The 18,035-nt window shown below is 42.8% G+C and overlaps 1 protein-coding gene across 1 annotated transcript in view; it reads right to left on the reverse strand.

Moving 5' to 3' along the window:
• The window catches only part of FRMD4B (FERM domain containing 4B), a 167,981-nt gene that overhangs the window by 122,070 nt on the left and 27,876 nt on the right, over positions 1 to 18,035 (reverse strand). Inside the window, exons 2-5 of the mRNA XM_056851063.1 lie at positions 11,541 to 11,606; positions 9,226 to 9,320; positions 5,804 to 5,896; positions 1,280 to 1,364 (exon numbers count right to left, since the gene is read on the reverse strand). Of these exons, the coding sequence (XP_056707041.1) occupies positions 1,280 to 1,364; positions 5,804 to 5,896; positions 9,226 to 9,320; positions 11,541 to 11,606 (339 nt within the window). The remainder of the gene's footprint in view (positions 1 to 1,279; positions 1,365 to 5,803; positions 5,897 to 9,225; positions 9,321 to 11,540; positions 11,607 to 18,035) is intronic.

The following is an 18,035-nucleotide window of genomic DNA, read 5'->3' on the forward strand; positions in this document are numbered from 1 at the left end:
CGCCGCTCATGTGGAGGAGTGGGGAATCAAACCTGGTTCTCCACATCAGAGTCTACCACTCCAAACCACCACTCTTAACCACTACACCACGCTGGCTCTCTGGAAAGAAGAAATAATTTAATTAACAGAAAACATGTGTTGTCCTCAGGTCTATTGTCTTTTTAAATACTTGTGGATATCAACGAGTTCTTCTCTCAGTCTATGGCAGATCATGGCTTGGACCCAGTGGAATGTTTCCATGGGTAAAATGAGTTCCACCCATGGAATGCAATTTTTTTCTTGCCTTCCCCTCTGCTGCAGGGAAGTCGCATTCCTCAGGTAGAAGACCTTCTGCCTGTGGTATGCTCTGCAGGGTCCATGCTCATGGATACTGGGCAATTCTCATTGGCAGAAATTGCTGAAGCACTTCTATTAGTTCGGTTACAGACAACGCCTAAAATTTCAAACGTATCCATAAGAGGATGAATTGCTACATCATAAATGTTGATCACCTATATCAGGGTATACTAGGAAACAACATGCCTTTATGTTACCCTAGGTAGTACTAAAAGAAATGAAAGGTCTGGAGGATGGGGAAAAAAATGAAAGAACGCTTTCTTAAAGTCACCATGCTGAACTACAAGGTTTATAGTGATTTACAGTGCATTCCTTAGGAGAGTTACTCCCATCTAAGCCCATTCATTCCAATGGGCTTAGACTGGAGTAACTCTCCTTAGGAATGCACTGCTAGTTTCCTTTTTTTTTTGGTAGGTCTGCACAGCAATCCTTCAGCTATTTCTTTAATATGTTTTTATCCTGCCCTTACACCACTTTACCCTCACAATCACGCTATGATGTACAGCATTCCAGCATTCCAGCATTCCATTCAATGCCAAAGAGTCCAATTGCTAAAGTGGCCATTTTCTCCAGGTGAACTGATCTCTATCAGCTGGAGATCCATTGTAATAGCAGGGGATCTCCAGCTAGTACCTGGAGGTTGGCAACCCTACCTCCGATTGAGCAGACGCAGACCGGCTTAACTCCAACAAAACTGTTATAGAATGTGCGTTAAAACTGGACATCCCACTGTTTGTTAGGTTCTATAGAGGCCTTTAATTGTGTAAAAACACAAGAAATGACTGTTACTGTTGGGAAAGTTGTTTTTTTTACTCTGCTCCCATCTGTTGCCACATACATTGTGTGATGTTCAGAGGTGAAGGCATGTGACTGAATTAAGCATATATATGCATGACCAAGTAAAAGGCCGAATACCATTATATGGACAGAGCAAGAAAATTACCTTATGCACACAGGACTTGGCGTTCAAGAAGAAGAGCTCTACTGTAGTTTTGTCTTTCAGAAAGGAAATACTTTCAATGTAAAATCTGAAAGAAAAGAAGGAAATGAGACAATTGACTTCCTACAGTAGTTCCCACTGTAAACTTGCAGTAACTGCAGGATCGTGTTACGGCATAGCAGATCAATGGGATTAGGCTGAACCATGAAAGGACGGCAAATGCATGAGAAATACTGTCATCAAAACTGCATGGTTATTATGTGTTGTCAGAATTATTTATTTATTTACAACATTTATAGCCTACCTTTCTGCCCCTATAAGGGCCACAAAGCTGGCTAACAGTTTAAAACATACACGATAATCATATTTTAAAACCATTAAAATCAACTCCCCAAACCCACATCATTAAAACAAATTAAAAACAGAGTTAAAATATGTACAAAGCCATGTGTGTGTAAAGTGCCGTCAAGTCGCAGCCGACTTATGGCAACCCCTTTTTGGGGTTTTCATGGCAAGAGACTAACAGAGGTGGTTTGCCAGTGCCTTCCTCTGCATAGCAACCCTGGTATTCCTTGGTGGTTTCCCATCCAAATACTAACCAGGACTGACCCTGCTTAGCTTCTGAGATCTGACGAGATCAGGCTAGCCTGGGCCATCCAGGTCAGGGCACAAAGCCATAAACAGCAATTAAAACCAGGAAGGAAAGATCACTGAGAGAATGCCATACAAAACAAGTAAAGTTTCACCTGATGGAAGATGGCAACAGAAGGGGACAGATGTATCTCCCTGGGAAGAGTGTTCCAGAGCTTTGGTGCCATGACCAAGAAGGCACTTTCCTGGGTTGCCACCTACCTATTCTCAGAAGGCAGGGGCACCTGAAGCAGGGCCTTCAAAATTGACTGTAGTGGTCGGGAAGGTTCATAAGGGAGTACACAGTGCTTCAGGTAAATTGGTCCCAAACCAATTTAGGGACCTGGCAACCTTAATTGCTCTTAAGCACTACACCATGCTGGCCCTCCTAAATTCAACTACTGGTGAACTCTGGCTGCATAAGGTTTTTCTTTGACCTTTGGCAGCTACTTGAACTATGTACGGAAATATTCGATTTGGCCTTCTGTTGTTTTATTAAGGTTATGCTGTTCAATATGGTTATATTTATTGGTTTCAATATATAAGTATTATGTCTTTTATATTATGGTTTTAATGTTGGTCCCTTCGCTGAGCCTGGCTTTGGCTGGGGAGGGCAGGATAGAAATTGGAAGCAATAAAGAAATAAATAGTTGCATAGCAGGGGAAATCCTGGAAGGTCCAGCTTGTCGCATGATGCATTGTGATGGTGAGGCAAGACACACATGCTAGAATTCCTTCAGCTGTCAAAGGTATGGCAATAGTGTCGCTTGCAGAAACTGGAAATCCTAATCGCATCCTGAATACGTACTTACTTTCCCTATTTTTCAACCTTAATTCGTTAAGTGAAAGACTGAAAGTGTTTATTTCTTTTAGATTTATCTTCTTTCTTCTATGCTACAGTATGCACTGCACATTCTTATCACCACCAAATGTGCTGCGTAAGTCAAAAACCACAAACAAGATAAGGATGATGAAGACGGTGACCAGTGTATTTCCTGCCGTCATCTTTTGCGGTCGCTGCCTGTCACTGTTCCAAAAAGAGTCAGACTTCCACTACTTATGCAAACTACGCAACATATTGAATTGCATCATGGCACATAACATGCAAGTCTGCTGTACTAATTTAGGCCACTGTGTCACCTTTGCAGGTTTGTGCTTTTCCAAATAAAGTTTCATTTGCTGGGATGTTAAAGGTGACAATATAAAGACTAATGATGTTATGTTTAACAGAAAAGCCTTTCTAATGGCTTGTGCACTCACTGGCTTGCGCACTCACTCTTTGGCTGCTTTGACTGGGTTCACCTATAGGTAGCTTCCAGACTACATCCAAGCAACTGCTAGAGGTAGTTTATTAAAAGTTTATTAGAGGTAGTTTATTAGAAACATATTCTGAGCTGTAATTGTCATCCAGATTTATAGCAGGTCTATCCAACCTGTTACCTATCGTGGGAAAACTCAGCCCAACAATGTTTGGGGAACTGTTGGGTGCTCAAAAGTCCCATAATCATCATCCTAGTTCCTCTTTTCCCAGGAAAACTGCAAAAAACTTAGAAGGTTATTGGGCTCCTGGTGGGCCATGGTATCTGGCTGGTGTTCAGTTTGATGCTTGTGTGTGTGTGTTAAGTGACATGAAGTCGCTCCTGACTCATGGCGACCCTATAAAACAAATGTCTTCCAAAATGTCCTATTGTTTACAGCCTTGCTCAAGTCTTGCAAACTGAAGGCTGTGGCTTCCTTTATTGAGTCAATCTGTCCCATGTTGGGTCTTCCTCATTTCCTGCTGCCTTCAACTTTTCCTAGCATTATTGTATTTTCCAGTGACTCTTGTCTTCTCATAATATGATCACAGTATGATAGCCTCAGTTTAGTCATTTTATCTTCTAGGGAGAGTTCAGGCTTGATATGATTTAGAACCCACTGTTTTGTCTTTTTGACAGTCCACGGTATCCATAACACCCTCCTCCAACACCACATTTCAAAGGATTCTACTTGCTTCCTGTCCGCTTTCTTCATTGTCCAACTTTCACACCCATAGATAGTAATAGAGAATACTATGGTATGAATTAATCTGATCTTGGTTGACAGTAACACATCCTTACACTTAAGAATATTTTTTAGCTCCTTCATGGTTGCCCTTTCTAGTCTCAATCTCCTTCTGATTTTTTGGCTGCAGTCTCCCTTTTGGTTAATGATGGAGCCAAGGAATAGAAAGTCTTCAACAATTTCAATTTCCTCATTGTCCATCTTCAAGTTGAGTAATGTAGTCCTTACTTTTGTCTTCTTGATGTTTAGCTGTAGTCCTGCTTTGGCACTTTCTCCTTTAACTTTCAGCAGTAGTCGTTTCAAGTCTTTGCTATTTCCTGCCAGAAATGTGGTATCATTGGCATATTTGATGACTTACAAATTATTCAGGTCAGCTAAAGTTCCAGGTGTTGGATTTTGCAGATCTAGTCTGCTAGCTGTGGTGCTTTCATCCAGTGCCTCAAGGTAAATGCTAAAAACTAAAGAAAGGAATGAATACAATCCGAGCAGCTCCAAAACCTATGGAGAGTTCCAACTTCTGCTGCTTCTCTTTGAGTGGGGGAAGAGTCCTTACATGTATAGTGATTGTTATAAGGCTTTGTGTAATTTGTGGTGTTACAAAAGAAGAATTTTCCAGCACCTTAAAGATGAACACATTTATTATTGATATCCTGCTATTTTGTGATCAATGGAGCTCACGCCTGCTTAGATTAAAACAAATACAATAACCCATTGACAGAAAATACAGACAGAAAAGAAGGAAGCCACAACCTTGACTCCTGGCCTACTGAAAGCACGATGAAAGAGTTCTGCTTTACTGAGCCTCTGAAACCTGGTTCAAGGCCCTTCTCACATCCTCAGGAAGCCTGTTGCACAGCATAGGTGCAGCAGGACCCAAGTAGCAACAGTTCATACAGACCAAAGTAGGGTAAGAGCCACCCCTGGTCTGATGATAGTAGCTGCCTTGTGGGCACTTATGGGTGGGAAGGGCCATAGCTCGGAGGTAGAGCATCTGCTTGGCATGCAGAAGGTCCCAGGTTCAATCCCCGGCATCTCCAGTTAAAGGGACTAGGCAATGTGAAAGACCTCTGCCTGAGACCCTGGAGAGCCGCTGCCGGTCGGAGTAGACAATACTGACTTTGATGGACCAAGGGTCTGATTCAGTATAAGGCAGCTTCATGTGTTCATGTGAGCTGGTCTTGAAGATATGAGGGTCCACAGTTGTCAAGATCAACACCTTGACTTAAGCATGGAAGCAAATTGGTAGCCACTGTAACAACCTTATCATGCTTTAGTCCCCTTCATTAGGTTGGTAAAGTGATTTCTCAGTCAACACAATTTTATATACACACCAGGAAAAGAAAAGCATGAACATGGGGTGAGAAGGTCTGGGCTGTGATATTTCTATGCTACAATATAGCTCTTCATCTTTATGCTGCTGCAAAGGTCTTCTTTTGTTTACCCTGCAACAGACTAATAGACTTGCCCCACTGGAATGTATAACAGTACCTAATTTTCCTCAGCGTGCTTTGGTCATCTGCCTTTTCAATGTGTACATACACACAGAGAAAGCTACATCTGGCATTTTGAGTAATCAGACCAAGGTCTAAATAAAGAATTGAAACATGACATAGCATGTCATGTTCGGAAGCGATAGGGATGTGTGAGGCAGTCCTTATAATATGCCATTACTCATATAATATGCCATTACTCAAAAAATGCAGCAGAAAAGGTGTGTGTGTGTGTGTGTGTTTTTACCCAGAGCATGTTTTTTCTCCTTCAATTATGAAAAATTGGATACCAATTTCTTACAATTTCAAATTTCATATCTCGAGTTTATTTTGCATTATAACATTGCACGTGGTTAATACTTACCTAACTGCAAAGTACAAAGTGGCCGGACCTTGTTTCTTGGGCAAGTCATGATCCAGAACTCTGTGGTCCAACTGTAGCCAGATAGCCTGACCTCTGTAATGAATAAATACAAGGAAGATAAGTTCAGTACAGACTGAGAAAGAATAGCTTTCCTGCACATCGTAATTCAAGCTAAAGAAGCAAAGTTGGTTGCCCATGAATAAATAAGAACATAAGAAAACATAAGAAAAGCTATGCTGGATCAGACCAAGGCCCATCAAGTCCAGCAGTCTGTTCACACAGTGGCCAACCAGGTGCCTCCAGGAAGCCCCCAAACAAGATGACTGCAACAGCACCATCCTACCTGTGTTCCACAGCACCTAATATATTCAGCATGCTCCTCTGATCCTGGAGAGAATTGGTATGCATCATGACTAGTATCCATTTTTACTAGTAGTCATGAATACCCCTCTCCTCCATGAACATGTCCACTCCCCTCTTAAAGCCTTCCAAGTTGGCAGCCATCACCATATTTTGGGGCAGGGAGTTCCACAATTTAACTATGCGTTGTGTGAAAAAATACTTCCTTTTATCTAGTCAAAAAGGGCAAGAGTCCAGTAGCACCTTAAAGACTAACAAAAATATTTTCTGGTAGGGTATGAGCTTTCGTGAGCCACAGCTCACTTCTTCAGATAATCTCTCACCCTCCAGCTTCAGCAGATGACCCCGTGTTTTAGTATTATGGGAGAGGGAGAAAAACGTCTCACTGTCTACTCTCTCCAAACCATGTATAATTTAATAGTCCTCTATCATGTCTCTCAGCTGCCTTCTTTCCAAGCTACAAGAAAATTCAGTACACTATTGAGAAAGAATAGCTTTCCTGCACATCGTAATTCAAGCTAAAGAAGCAAAGTTGGTTGCCAGTGTCAGCTTGTCAATCATGTCAGGCTCTGCCTCTTGAGGCTTTTGACCTAAAAACTGGATCCTGTTAAAAATGCTGAAGACAAATTCCTGTCCTGACTGGAATCCTCATAATAATCTCCTGGTATTTCCCTACCTGGAGCTGGCAACCCTATTCTTGAGTGCTATGTGAAGCAAGCAGGTGAGCATTTTGAGACATACATCGACTCAGACAAAATTCAGACCGAAGGTTCAAAGATAGGAATGTTGGCTGTGTTTGGGACATGGCAAAATGGTTGTATGCTTGCTTGTCACCCATATAAGGGGTAAGTGAATATAATTACTCCACTAGAGTTCAACACAGATGCTTCATAAAACGACACTCCGTGCATTCCTTTTGAAATAATTCCTTTGTGCAGTAAAATCCAATAGGCGCAAACAAGTCTTGTGTTTCTAAATAAAACTTTCAATTGTGAAGCTAGCATTACTGACCCATCTTAAAGGGTTATTTTATAATGGATTACCGTATAAGGAATGCATGAAAGCACCTGGGCATAGGAAAAACTCTAGCAGAAAGAAAACATTTCTACAGAAGCAATAATTCATTAATAACTAGCAGGTCACTGATTAAATAGAATTTGTGTCACAAAGTCTTTGCTAGAAACACAGTTTGCCATGCGGGTTTAACAGGAGAGAAAGAAACCAGGCAGTGAATTGCTAATACGATGAGAACAAACTTGGGGGGAAAGTTCTAAGAGAAAAGGCTTGACTGCCCTCTAGAGGTTGGAAACTCATATTCCCCAAAACATGCATTGTCAAGAGCTTCCAAAACTTCTCCAAAGTTTCAGAAATAACTGCTTTGTATCGGAGGACACCACATCCCATGAAATAATTTTGTCAACATCGTCAAGCGGAAATGCTCCAACAAGGGTGTGTATGTGTGTGTGTGGGGGAGTTCAGCATGAAAACATGTAGACAGAGCCCATAGGAGTTTATAAAAATAACGCATTTTCCATTTGTGGGTGAAGAATGCAGGTGAGGAATGAAAAAAACAAAGCCCCTTCTATTTTCCAGGAAGATTTTCCCAGGCGGGCCAGTTCTTCCAAAAATACACTAATGACAACACTGAAATCTTCAGAGAGAGAATTAAGTTGTAGCAAAGATAATAACAGAGAACCAGTGTGGTATAGTGGTCAGAGTGCAGGATAAGGACCTGGGATACCTAGGTTTGAATCCCCACTCTGCCTTGGAAGCTTGCTGGGTAACTGTGGGTCAGTCAGACACACTCAGTCTAATTTACCTCACAGAATTGTTGTGAGGGGGGGAAATGGAAGAGAGGAGAATGACATAAGCCGCTTTGGGTACCCACTGGCGAGAAAGGTGGGGTATAAATGAAGTAAATCAATAAAATAATTGATAAATTCTGACTAAGAAAGCATGCAACAAAAATCCAGCACCGTCATGGTAAAAATATTTATTGCATACATAACGTGTATAAAAAAAATCCTGGAGACTGCAACTTTTGGAGGAGGACTGGGAGTATAGAAAAGGGTCTTAACTTTTCCCCTACATACAACACCCCTGCTTCGAACTGCTCCCTCAAGCTACTTCCTTCCCACCACAGACTTCCCAACTTGTATATGGAAAGAGGCAAACCTGTGGGTGGAATCCTACAGGGAAGGGGGACTGGCCCGGGGGCTACATGGTACAGAAGAGAAGTGAGCTTATTCCATGCCATCACCATTTCAAATTCTCCTTTTTGTAACAAGCTTATGTGCAGAAACCATAATTTTCCATGTGTAGAAGCTATATCTGAAGATGAATGCATTTTTTTTAACCTATGTGGATGTAGTAGAGTAATCATGTGGGTGAATTTTTACTCTACAATATGTGATGGCATACCCGCTGGGGTTTGCTAGATGGTTCCAATGATTACCACAGACTGAAGGAAAGACTGGCTGGGATAGATACAAATACCTGGGTCTGTGATAGTTACCCTGTGCTTATCACACAGGTCTTCGCATATGTGTCCCTTAAGCTGGGGGGTCACAGATAGAGTGGGATTCTGTTTCAGCAGATGAGTCAGCTAGGGGGCCAAATCAAGGAGGGAAACGTGTTCACACACACTGAATATTGCACTTTAAATTCACTTTCAATGTGCTTTGCAACTGGATTTTACTGTGCGAAACAGGAAAAGCCACTTGCAAATGATGGCTGAAATACCCTGAAAGTGCATTATTCAGCATGTGTGGAAGCACCAGTAGACTGGTCTGTAGGAATTGCTTAACTCCCTGGCAAGACCCAGAAGTCAATGGGGAGACTTAAAGAGATACAGACAAAACAAAAGTACAGCAAATTGAAAGGATTTTCACCTTTTCAAAGGAATTTTCACTTCGTGTCATTCTATTTTATTATTATCTAAGACTACGGTACATTATTACTGAAACCATTCAAGAGTAATTTTTCAGTAGCCAAATCTTTTTTTTTTTTTTTTGGCTGCAGTAATTAAAAATAATGGGTAAAAATAATCAGTAGATACTTACGTATCATCTATAAATGTTATCCCAAAATATTCCTTTTCTTTGAGGTTGAAATGTGAAGCCACCAGGTCCAACAGTTCCCGAGACAAAAGTTTAGGCTATTGAAAAGAATTATATTGATTATATGAGGGTCTAAGCCTTCCTTCTTTGAACAAATGACTCCCACATGGTACTGTGATCCAGATGTTGTAGCGGCTGCAGTGGGGTATTGTGTTTTAAAATTTATCCCAATAGGTCCATGCTTTCCTGAGCAAACTGACAATTTTGGATTTTCAGCCCCACATCTGCAGATCTTTCTCCCTCTGCAGCCCAGATAAGTTTGTGATAAGTGAATCGTATAATAAAAAGAGGGTTGGATCCAGCAGCCTATGGGCACAGGGACCTCAGATCTCTTCCTTGTTTCCCCTCCCTCAAGTAGTCCTTTCTGACTCAAGGAATGTTGATTCCTGACACTACCGGATCCGTGGAGACTAATTCCATGTGGGTCCGAGGACTACACAGAGAAAGGGGTGAAAAAAGGTCTCTTCTCCCTTTTCTGTCACCACAGAAGACAGAAGAGGCAGGAGGAAAATGCTTTTTAAAAGATGTTTTCAAATTATTCACTTAAAATTACTCCAAGCAATATGGTGGGAGCCAGTCAATGCAAAAGAGGTTAATCTGTTCCTTTATCAACTACAACACATACACAAATCCATCTTTTTGGCAGAGGAGTGTTGCACAATACCCAAACACCCAGAGACTAGATAATATATTTTCACATAAACGATGATGAAAAGCAAGAGTTGGTTTTTATATGTCGATTTTCTCTACCCTTTAAGGAGAATCAAGCTGACTTACAATCTCCTTCCCTTTCTCTCCCCACAACAGACACCTTGTGAGGTAGGTGGGGCTGAGAGAGTTCAGAGAACTGTGACTAGCCCAAGGTCACCCAGCTGGCTTCAAGTGTAGGAGTGGGGAAACCAACCCGGTTCACCAGATTAGAGTTCGCTGTTCATGTGGAGGAGCAGAGAATCAAACCCAGTTCTCCAGATTAGAGTTCACTGCTCTCAACCAGTACACCACGCTGGCTCTCATAACTAATCATAGCTCATCACCAATACTATTGGTATTTGGAAGTTATTTTCTACACCAAGCACACGTCTGTCCATGGTGAGGTAAATGTTCTCCACTGAAGCCCCATTATCTGTGCCAATGTACTGACAACGATAACACTCCAATGGATCAGTTTTCAATTGCAAAAATGCATGGTACCTCAAGTACTTTTAATATTGGCTGGGGTAAAACAGCACCTCAAAGGCAAAAGGAGTAGATGACTGGGGTTGTTCAATGTCATGGTGCTTTTCCATTTACAGAAAAGTGGAAATTGCCTGAACTTTTAAGACATTGTTTATCAATATGCATGCAACAACGTCCTAAAAAGTTGAAGTTGTAGAGCCACTACAGTGTCCATTCTGCCCCAAAAGTGAACCCAGGGTGGAATCCCCCCCCGATTATGTAAAAGTTAACACAGTCTCCTTAGAATCATAGAGTTGGAAGGGACCACCAGGGTCATCAAGTCCAACCCCCTGCACAATGCAGGAAATTCACAACTACCTCCCCCCCACACCTAGTGACCAGAAGATGGCCAAGATGCCCTCCCTCTCATCATCTGCCTAAGGTCACAGAATCAGCATTGCTGACAGATGGCCATCTAACCTCTTCTTAAAAACCTCCAGGGAAGGAGAGCTTACCACCTCCCGAGGAAGCCTGTTCCGTTGAGGAACCGCTCTGTTAGAAAATTCTTCCTAATGTCTAGATGGAAACTCTTTTGATTTAATTTCAACCCATTGGTTCTGGTCCGACCTTCTTGGGCAACAGAAAACAACTCGGCACCATCCTCAATATGACCTTCTTGTCCACCTTCTCTTACTCAAACATTAGCCACTGTGAAACTGAGCCCAAGCACAGAACATTGCTTCTGTGGGCTTAGCTGGTATTTATCCCACTTGGGATTTTGTGCAGGTCAATCCACAACTTTTTTTCCAAAGTAAGACCTTTTGAGTCATTGATATACCACTGAAATAGACTGGGAAGGGCATAAGGCCATGTTATGACAGCCAGTATGGTTTAGGTCCCAGGTTCAAATCCCCTCTCTGCCATGAAGCTTGCTAGATCACCGTAGGCTCATCACCATCTCCCAACCCAACCTACTGAACAGGGTAGTTTTGAGGATAAAAAATAGGGACCGGAAACCCTTGTATACCACCCTGAGGGAAATAAAATGCAGTTGATGGATAAACCAGAAAGAATTATAGCAGATACCTTCACGAGAGTCTTACCTGAACCAGCAGCTCTAACTTCCTGTCATCCAGCAGCTGTACCTGGCAGTGTCTCCCTTCTGTCATCTGCAAAAGATGAGACACATTATATAGTGGTGATATAAGAACAGACCCTTACCATTACAAGTAGCCAAAGCAATCAGTTCAGACACAGCATCCTATTAAACGTTCTAAACTGGGATTTAACCAAAACAAAACTATTTGATTTCATTCATTATTTTGTGTGTGTGTGTGTGTGTAAAGTACTGCCAAGTCACAACCAACTTATGGCAAACCCTTATGGGGTTTTTGAGGCAACAGACTAACAGAGGTGGTTTGCCAGTGCCTTCCTCTGTATAGCAACGCTGGACTTCCTTGGTGGTCTCCCATCCAAATACTAACCAGGGCCGACCCTGCTTAGCTTCCAAGATCTGATGAGATTGAGCTGTACCATGCTGCCTCCCCTCCCCTCATGAGATACATTCATACATACATATCCACGATCATCCACGTAGCATATTATAGCCAGTATAATTTATTAGCTGTTTCCATCTCTTCAAAGTATGAGACAATTGATTTCTCTGTAACTGCTGTTGTACCTATTGTAAAAGGCTTAGGCTGGAGTAACTCTGCCCTGTTAATTAAGAGCTCTTTCATTCTTTTTCATCCCCAAAGTATTCTTGACTAGAGTATTTGTGCCTCTCTATGGGAAAAATTAAACAAATATTTGGCAAGGAAAAAGCAGAACAGGTGAGAAGAGTAAGCCTAAAATGCTAGCTGGGGGAAATTCAATGAGATTGGCCTCCAAGTAATAATATATTTAACCAGACTGCAAGAATCCCTGAACACTCTCACATTACTTACTGCAGCAACAATAATAACTGCCTGTTAACAATGGGCCAGATCGTAAGATCTGTGAGTTCTGCTCACAAACAGGATGTTTCCTGCCTCCCACAACTACTGTATCGTAATTCATAGCTGATTCCTGACTAAAAGTCCTGGTGCAGAATAAGTGTAAAATGTAATGTGTAGTCAGGCCCTCTTGAGGGTTGGGGAACCATGTGAGACGTACTGTGGAAGGGCACATCTCGAGTGAGAAACCTGCACAATTGCAGATCACCCCTTGCCCCCAAGCAGACGTGCCTTCCATTCATGCAAAGGCATCTTAGAATTCAATCCCAGGCCTGCAATCCTATGTACACAACCTATTTTTATTCATTGGTATTTATTCCTGAACAAAAAAAGCTTAATAGTGCTATGACTCAGAGGGCAGAGCATATGCAGAATGTTCCAGATTCAGCTTAAGGGTGTTCAGCAAGATACTTCTGTTCCTACAAACCTGGGGAGCCACCATTAGTCCAAGCAGAAAATACTGAGCTAAATGGAGCAAGAGTCTGCCTCAGTATAAGGCAGATTGACATGTTTATAGGGTGTTTTTTAATGCCATCAAGTTGCAGCAGACTTATGGCAACCCCAAAGAGTTTTCATTGCAAGAGATGTTCAGAGGTGGTTTGCCATTGCCTGCCTCTGTACAGCAACCCTGCACTGCCTTGGTGGTCTCCCATCCCTGCTTAGCTTCTGAGAGCTGACATGATTTGGGTAGCCTGGGCTATCTAGGTCAGGGGTGAATTTGAGTCCAAAGTTTGATTGGCAGATGCAGTGTAACAAAACATTTAAGATCCTCATTTCCAGGAGAACTCAGAACTCAAAAACCTATATTAGAAGTCAACAGCAGATTTAAACATTCCCAGGCTTACAGAGGGTTGGAACCGTCAGAGAAGCATCATGTCAATTTTCTGTCAGTGACCACTTTGTGAGTTGGATGGGCCCAGGCTAGCATGATCTCATTAGATCTCAGAAGCTAAGCATGGTTGGATGGGCAATCTCCAAAAAATACCAGGGAAGAAGAAGAAGAAGAAGAAGAAGAAGAAGAAGAAGAAGAAGAAGAAGAAGAAGAAGAAGAAGAAGAATGTATGCTTTCCCCGCTTTCCCTGCTACTCCAGTTGCAGTATCTTTTCTTTTATTATTGTGGTATCAACACATAGATTTTCTGTATGCAAGTCACTGTCTTTGGCAGTAAATGGATTTGTTCTATTTTATATTTGGTACTGTTTTGATCCCACAAGAAGTACAACACCTCCACCCCTCCATTCTACATTGGAGGAGGAATATGAAGTATATCAGGAGGAGGGGAGGTAACCTTGCAAAGTTCCCCTTCAGGACTGCCTCAGAAATCTACCATAGCAGTTAGCACATATGTGGTTTCTCTTTTTTTGGTACCATCAAATCACAGCTGACTTATGGTGACCCTTTAAAGTTTTTAAGGCAAGAGATGTTCAGAGGTGGTTTCCCATTGCCTGCCTCCGCGTCACTACCAGTGTGGTGTAGCGGTTAAGAGTAGTGGTTTGGAGCGGTGGACTCTGATCTGGAGAACCGGGTTTGATTCCCCACTCCTCTACATGAGCAGCGGAGGCTAATCTGGTGAACCAGGTTGGTTTCCCCACTCCTACACACGAAGCCAGCTGGGTGACCTTGGGCAAGTTACAGCTCTGTTAGAACTCTCTCAGCCTCACCTGCCTCACAGGGTGTTTGTTGTGGGGAGGGGAAGGGAAGGTGATTGTAAGCCGGTTTGAGTCTCCCTTAAGTGGTAGAGAAAGTCGGCATATAAAAACCAACTCTTCTTGACTATGTAAACTTCATGCCCATTCTGTAAGCTTATACTACTTTGGAGAAAAACCTGCAGGATATTTGTGTCATTTCTCCCCATGAGCTGCATCCTTTTCACTCATAGCATGCTGTTAGAGAGGCAGTATTTTTAGACCCCGCAGCGTCACCAAGTCATACACTAAACATATTTAGATTCTGTATAAACAGGAAGCCTCAGGGGAAAAAAAATAAACTTAATTGAGGAAATAAAACAGCAGAGACAAACCTGAATGCCTAAATCCAGAACAGTTTTGTAGCAAGGAGGTCTTTAGAGTCGCTACATATGTCTTAAACCCAATTCATCCTCTGCCTGGAACTGTGATTTTATTTTCTACTTATAGAAAGAAACCCAGTTGTTTTGGTAAGCTGTGCCTGCCTGTCACCCTTTCTTCTTTTTTGACAAGTTTTTATTTTTTTTATTTTAATGCACCCAAAGAGACCGGGTTTCTAAAAAAGGTTAACCCCCAAGAAGGAAAGGATAATTGGAGCAATATATAATTTCAGGATATAACTGTCCATGGATTAGTCACAGCCCATTCCGGAGAGCTGCAGTGGCCAGGGACAGCGTGGTTGCGCCACCAAAAAGGTGGTGGTGGCGTTCCCAGTAGGGTTGCCAGGTCCCGCTTCGCCACCGGTGGGAGGTTTTTGGGGTGGAGCCTAAGGAGGGAGGGGTTTGGGGAGGGGAGGGACTTCAACGCCATAGAGACCAGTTGCCAAAGCGGCCATTTTCTCTAGGTGAACTGATCTCCATCGGCTGGAGATCAGTTGTAATAGCAGGAGATCTCCAGCCACCACCTGGAGGTTGGCAACCCTAGTTCCCGGGCCGAGGCAGCTCCACCCACCAGAATGCCCCAGGAATGCCACCTGGGATGCCACCGTGAGGACTTGCGCCAGGAGGCCGCTGCTGGGAGGCCGCGCTGGCGTCCAAGGGCCACGCTGCCGCCACAGTCCAAGGGGGCCAGCGTAAGTGCCCCTACGCTAGTGTCTGTGCCAGTTTTAGGGTTGCCAATCTCCAGGTAGTAGGTGAAGATCTCCTGCTAATACAGGTGGAGATCTCCTGCTAATCTCCAGCAGATAGAGATCTGTTCCCCTGGAGAAAATGGCCGCTTTGGCAATTGGACTCTATAGCATTGAAGTCCTCTCCCTCTCCAAACCCCATCCTCCTCAGGCTCCACCCCAAAAACCTCCCGCCAGTGGGTGATGGGGGATCTGGCCACCCTAGCCAGTTTGCATGGTGCAAGTACCATGGATGTTGGCGTAGGGGTCATGCCGCCTCCTAAGCCCATACAGCCCCCAACCTAAGGAATGGGCTGTCAGTATCAAAACACTCATTTTGACTCATTTCATTCATCCGTGTGCACTTCTGCTCACTGCCATTTCTGCCTTTCCCATCTCTGCATTCTTTGCAGCTTTGCTCCCATTTGGGGGATGAGGCTCAAAGTTTTTATATGGCAGTTGTCCATTGAGGCCTCCAGGAGTTTGACTCCTAGAGACTGCAGGTGTTTGTTTTTGAGAATGTTTTTCTTTTTAATCACAAGCATGTACCTTTTGGTACGACATTTTTTTTGGGGGGGGGGGTGTTCCAGGACATGCTGAGCTATGACCTCAAATGTATACTGAAGCATTCACATTAGAATAAATGCCAAAACACCCAAGGGGTCAGCTAAAGATAGCTTCCCGTGTTTCCATCCCTCAAAAACACAACCAGCTCTTTAAGCCCTCAGCCTGCGACCTAGAAGAGGATGGAGTGTCCATCCCTAAATCCATCTCTGGTCACCAGCTAGTGACCATCTCTGGTCACTCTAGGAACATATTTAAGTATTGCCTACTGTGCACTGGCTTCCCTGCCGTATTCGCCTCTTCTGGCTAGGCTAAATGCTTTCCCCTTTGCTATTCTGGTGGGTAGATTCCAGGGAGCACCCTACTCAGATAGATTACATGCATGTGGGAACTAAAACTTTATCCCCTAGTTTCTTTGATTGTGTGTTGACTGCCCCTTTGAGAGATCTGCGGATACAGCTGGTGATAGTCTCCAAGGTTTCCCTTGTTTCCATGCCTTTCCTGCTTGCTGATACCAATCCTGCAATTACTAGGGCAGTGGCTAAATTTTTGGCAGCAGTGGCTTCTACGCAGGGATGGAAATAGAGCGTGGTATTTGTAAGATTGATTCTATCCAAGATTACTGGGTCAGTGGAAAGGCTAGTTTAGCCCTCAAAGGTTATCAAATGTTTATATTTTCTTATATTCAGGATGGACAAAATAAAGCAATTGTTGTATTCGCTGCCAGAAAACATAGTGATGGCCATAAGCATGAATGGCTTCAGAGGGAGATTAGACAGATTCATGTAGGCTAGGTCTGTCCGTCAGTGGCTGCTAGCCATGATGGCTGTGGTGAACCTCCACATCCAGAGGCAGCAGACCTCTGAATATCAGTGCTAGGAGGCAAGATCAGGGGATCGGGGAAGGCCTTGGACTCTAAGCCTGAAAATAAGAGCCCTGCTGAACCATACCAGATGTCCATCTTGCCCAGCATCCTTTTTCACACAATGGCCACCAGTTGCCCAGGAAGTCTAACAAACAGGGCATAGAGGCCATGGCTTTCTCAATTTGCTGGACCTCCAAGGCGATTGACTGAGCACTGTGCAAAATGTGATTCTCGAGTAGACATACCACTGGTTCAATGTAGCAGTAAACTCATGTTATCTTTTCACAGTAGATTTTTAAGAAATGTTAGAAGCAAGGAAGGCATGACTTTACTACTCAATAAAACTATTTTTTTAAGTAAATTACTACAAGCAATTTACATGGCCATTTGTCAGCAATGCTGATTCTATGACCTTAGGTAGATCATGAGAAGGAGGGCAGGAAGGTCTGCATCAGTATTTGACTCTTGTGGCCCTTTCTTGCATGTCCAAGGTAGTGCCAATTGCCACTTTGAGGTCAGGAAGTAATTTTTCCTCCAGGTGAGATTGGCCATAGATCCTGGAGGGTTTTTATTTTTTTGGCAACCTTCTGGGCAAGTAGGGGTCACTGGGGGTGTCGGGGGCAGGGAGGCAGTTGTGAATTTCCTGCATTGTGCAGGGGGTTGGACTAGTTGACCCTGCTGGTCCTTTCCAACTGTATGATTCTACAATTCTAAATATGGAAAGACTTCAGAGCCAATTTGGTAACAGGATTTCTAGATGATCAAACACCATTGAAAAATCAAGTTAAATTTATATATTTACCCTAGTTCAAATAATGTTTTCTTTTTCTTTTGTAAAACATCTAGGAGAAATCTCCTCCATTTCTCTAGCCACTGTGTTAAATCAGATAAGCTTCCTGTGGAATGTCTCTCTGAATTAAGAGCAGTTTATCTCATATTAGCTTAATCCCATTACCGGATGAATGAATGCAAACTGAGGTTAATTCACTCTTAATTGAAAAGGAAGAGTGTCTGTGAATAAGTGTGGCGCTTATTACAAAATTAGTTTAAATTTTGATATCTCACAAGGTCCGTCTTGTAGGCAGTGATAGAAAAAGACAAAATAGAGGTTCTTTAGATCAGTATATTTCCCTCAGAGGTTTCTGGATCCATGCCAACACAAGGATCTATCACTTGGTGCCATAATCTAATAAATAAAGATAATTTGTTCTCAGAAGATCAGGGTGCTAATTCAAAAGATTTGCAAATCTGTCAACATCTGTCCTAAAACAGTTAATCATTTAAATCTGGATTTAAATACGACCTAACCTCTGAGTTCCAATAGACTGAAACATATAGCATCACAAATGCCAGCTCCTATTCAACAACAGAAGCCCCAAACCTGC

Source organism: Euleptes europaea, chromosome 1 (genome assembly GCF_029931775.1).
Source record: "Euleptes europaea isolate rEulEur1 chromosome 1, rEulEur1.hap1, whole genome shotgun sequence".
In the NCBI taxonomy this organism is placed as follows: Eukaryota; Metazoa; Chordata; class Lepidosauria; order Squamata; family Sphaerodactylidae; genus Euleptes; species Euleptes europaea.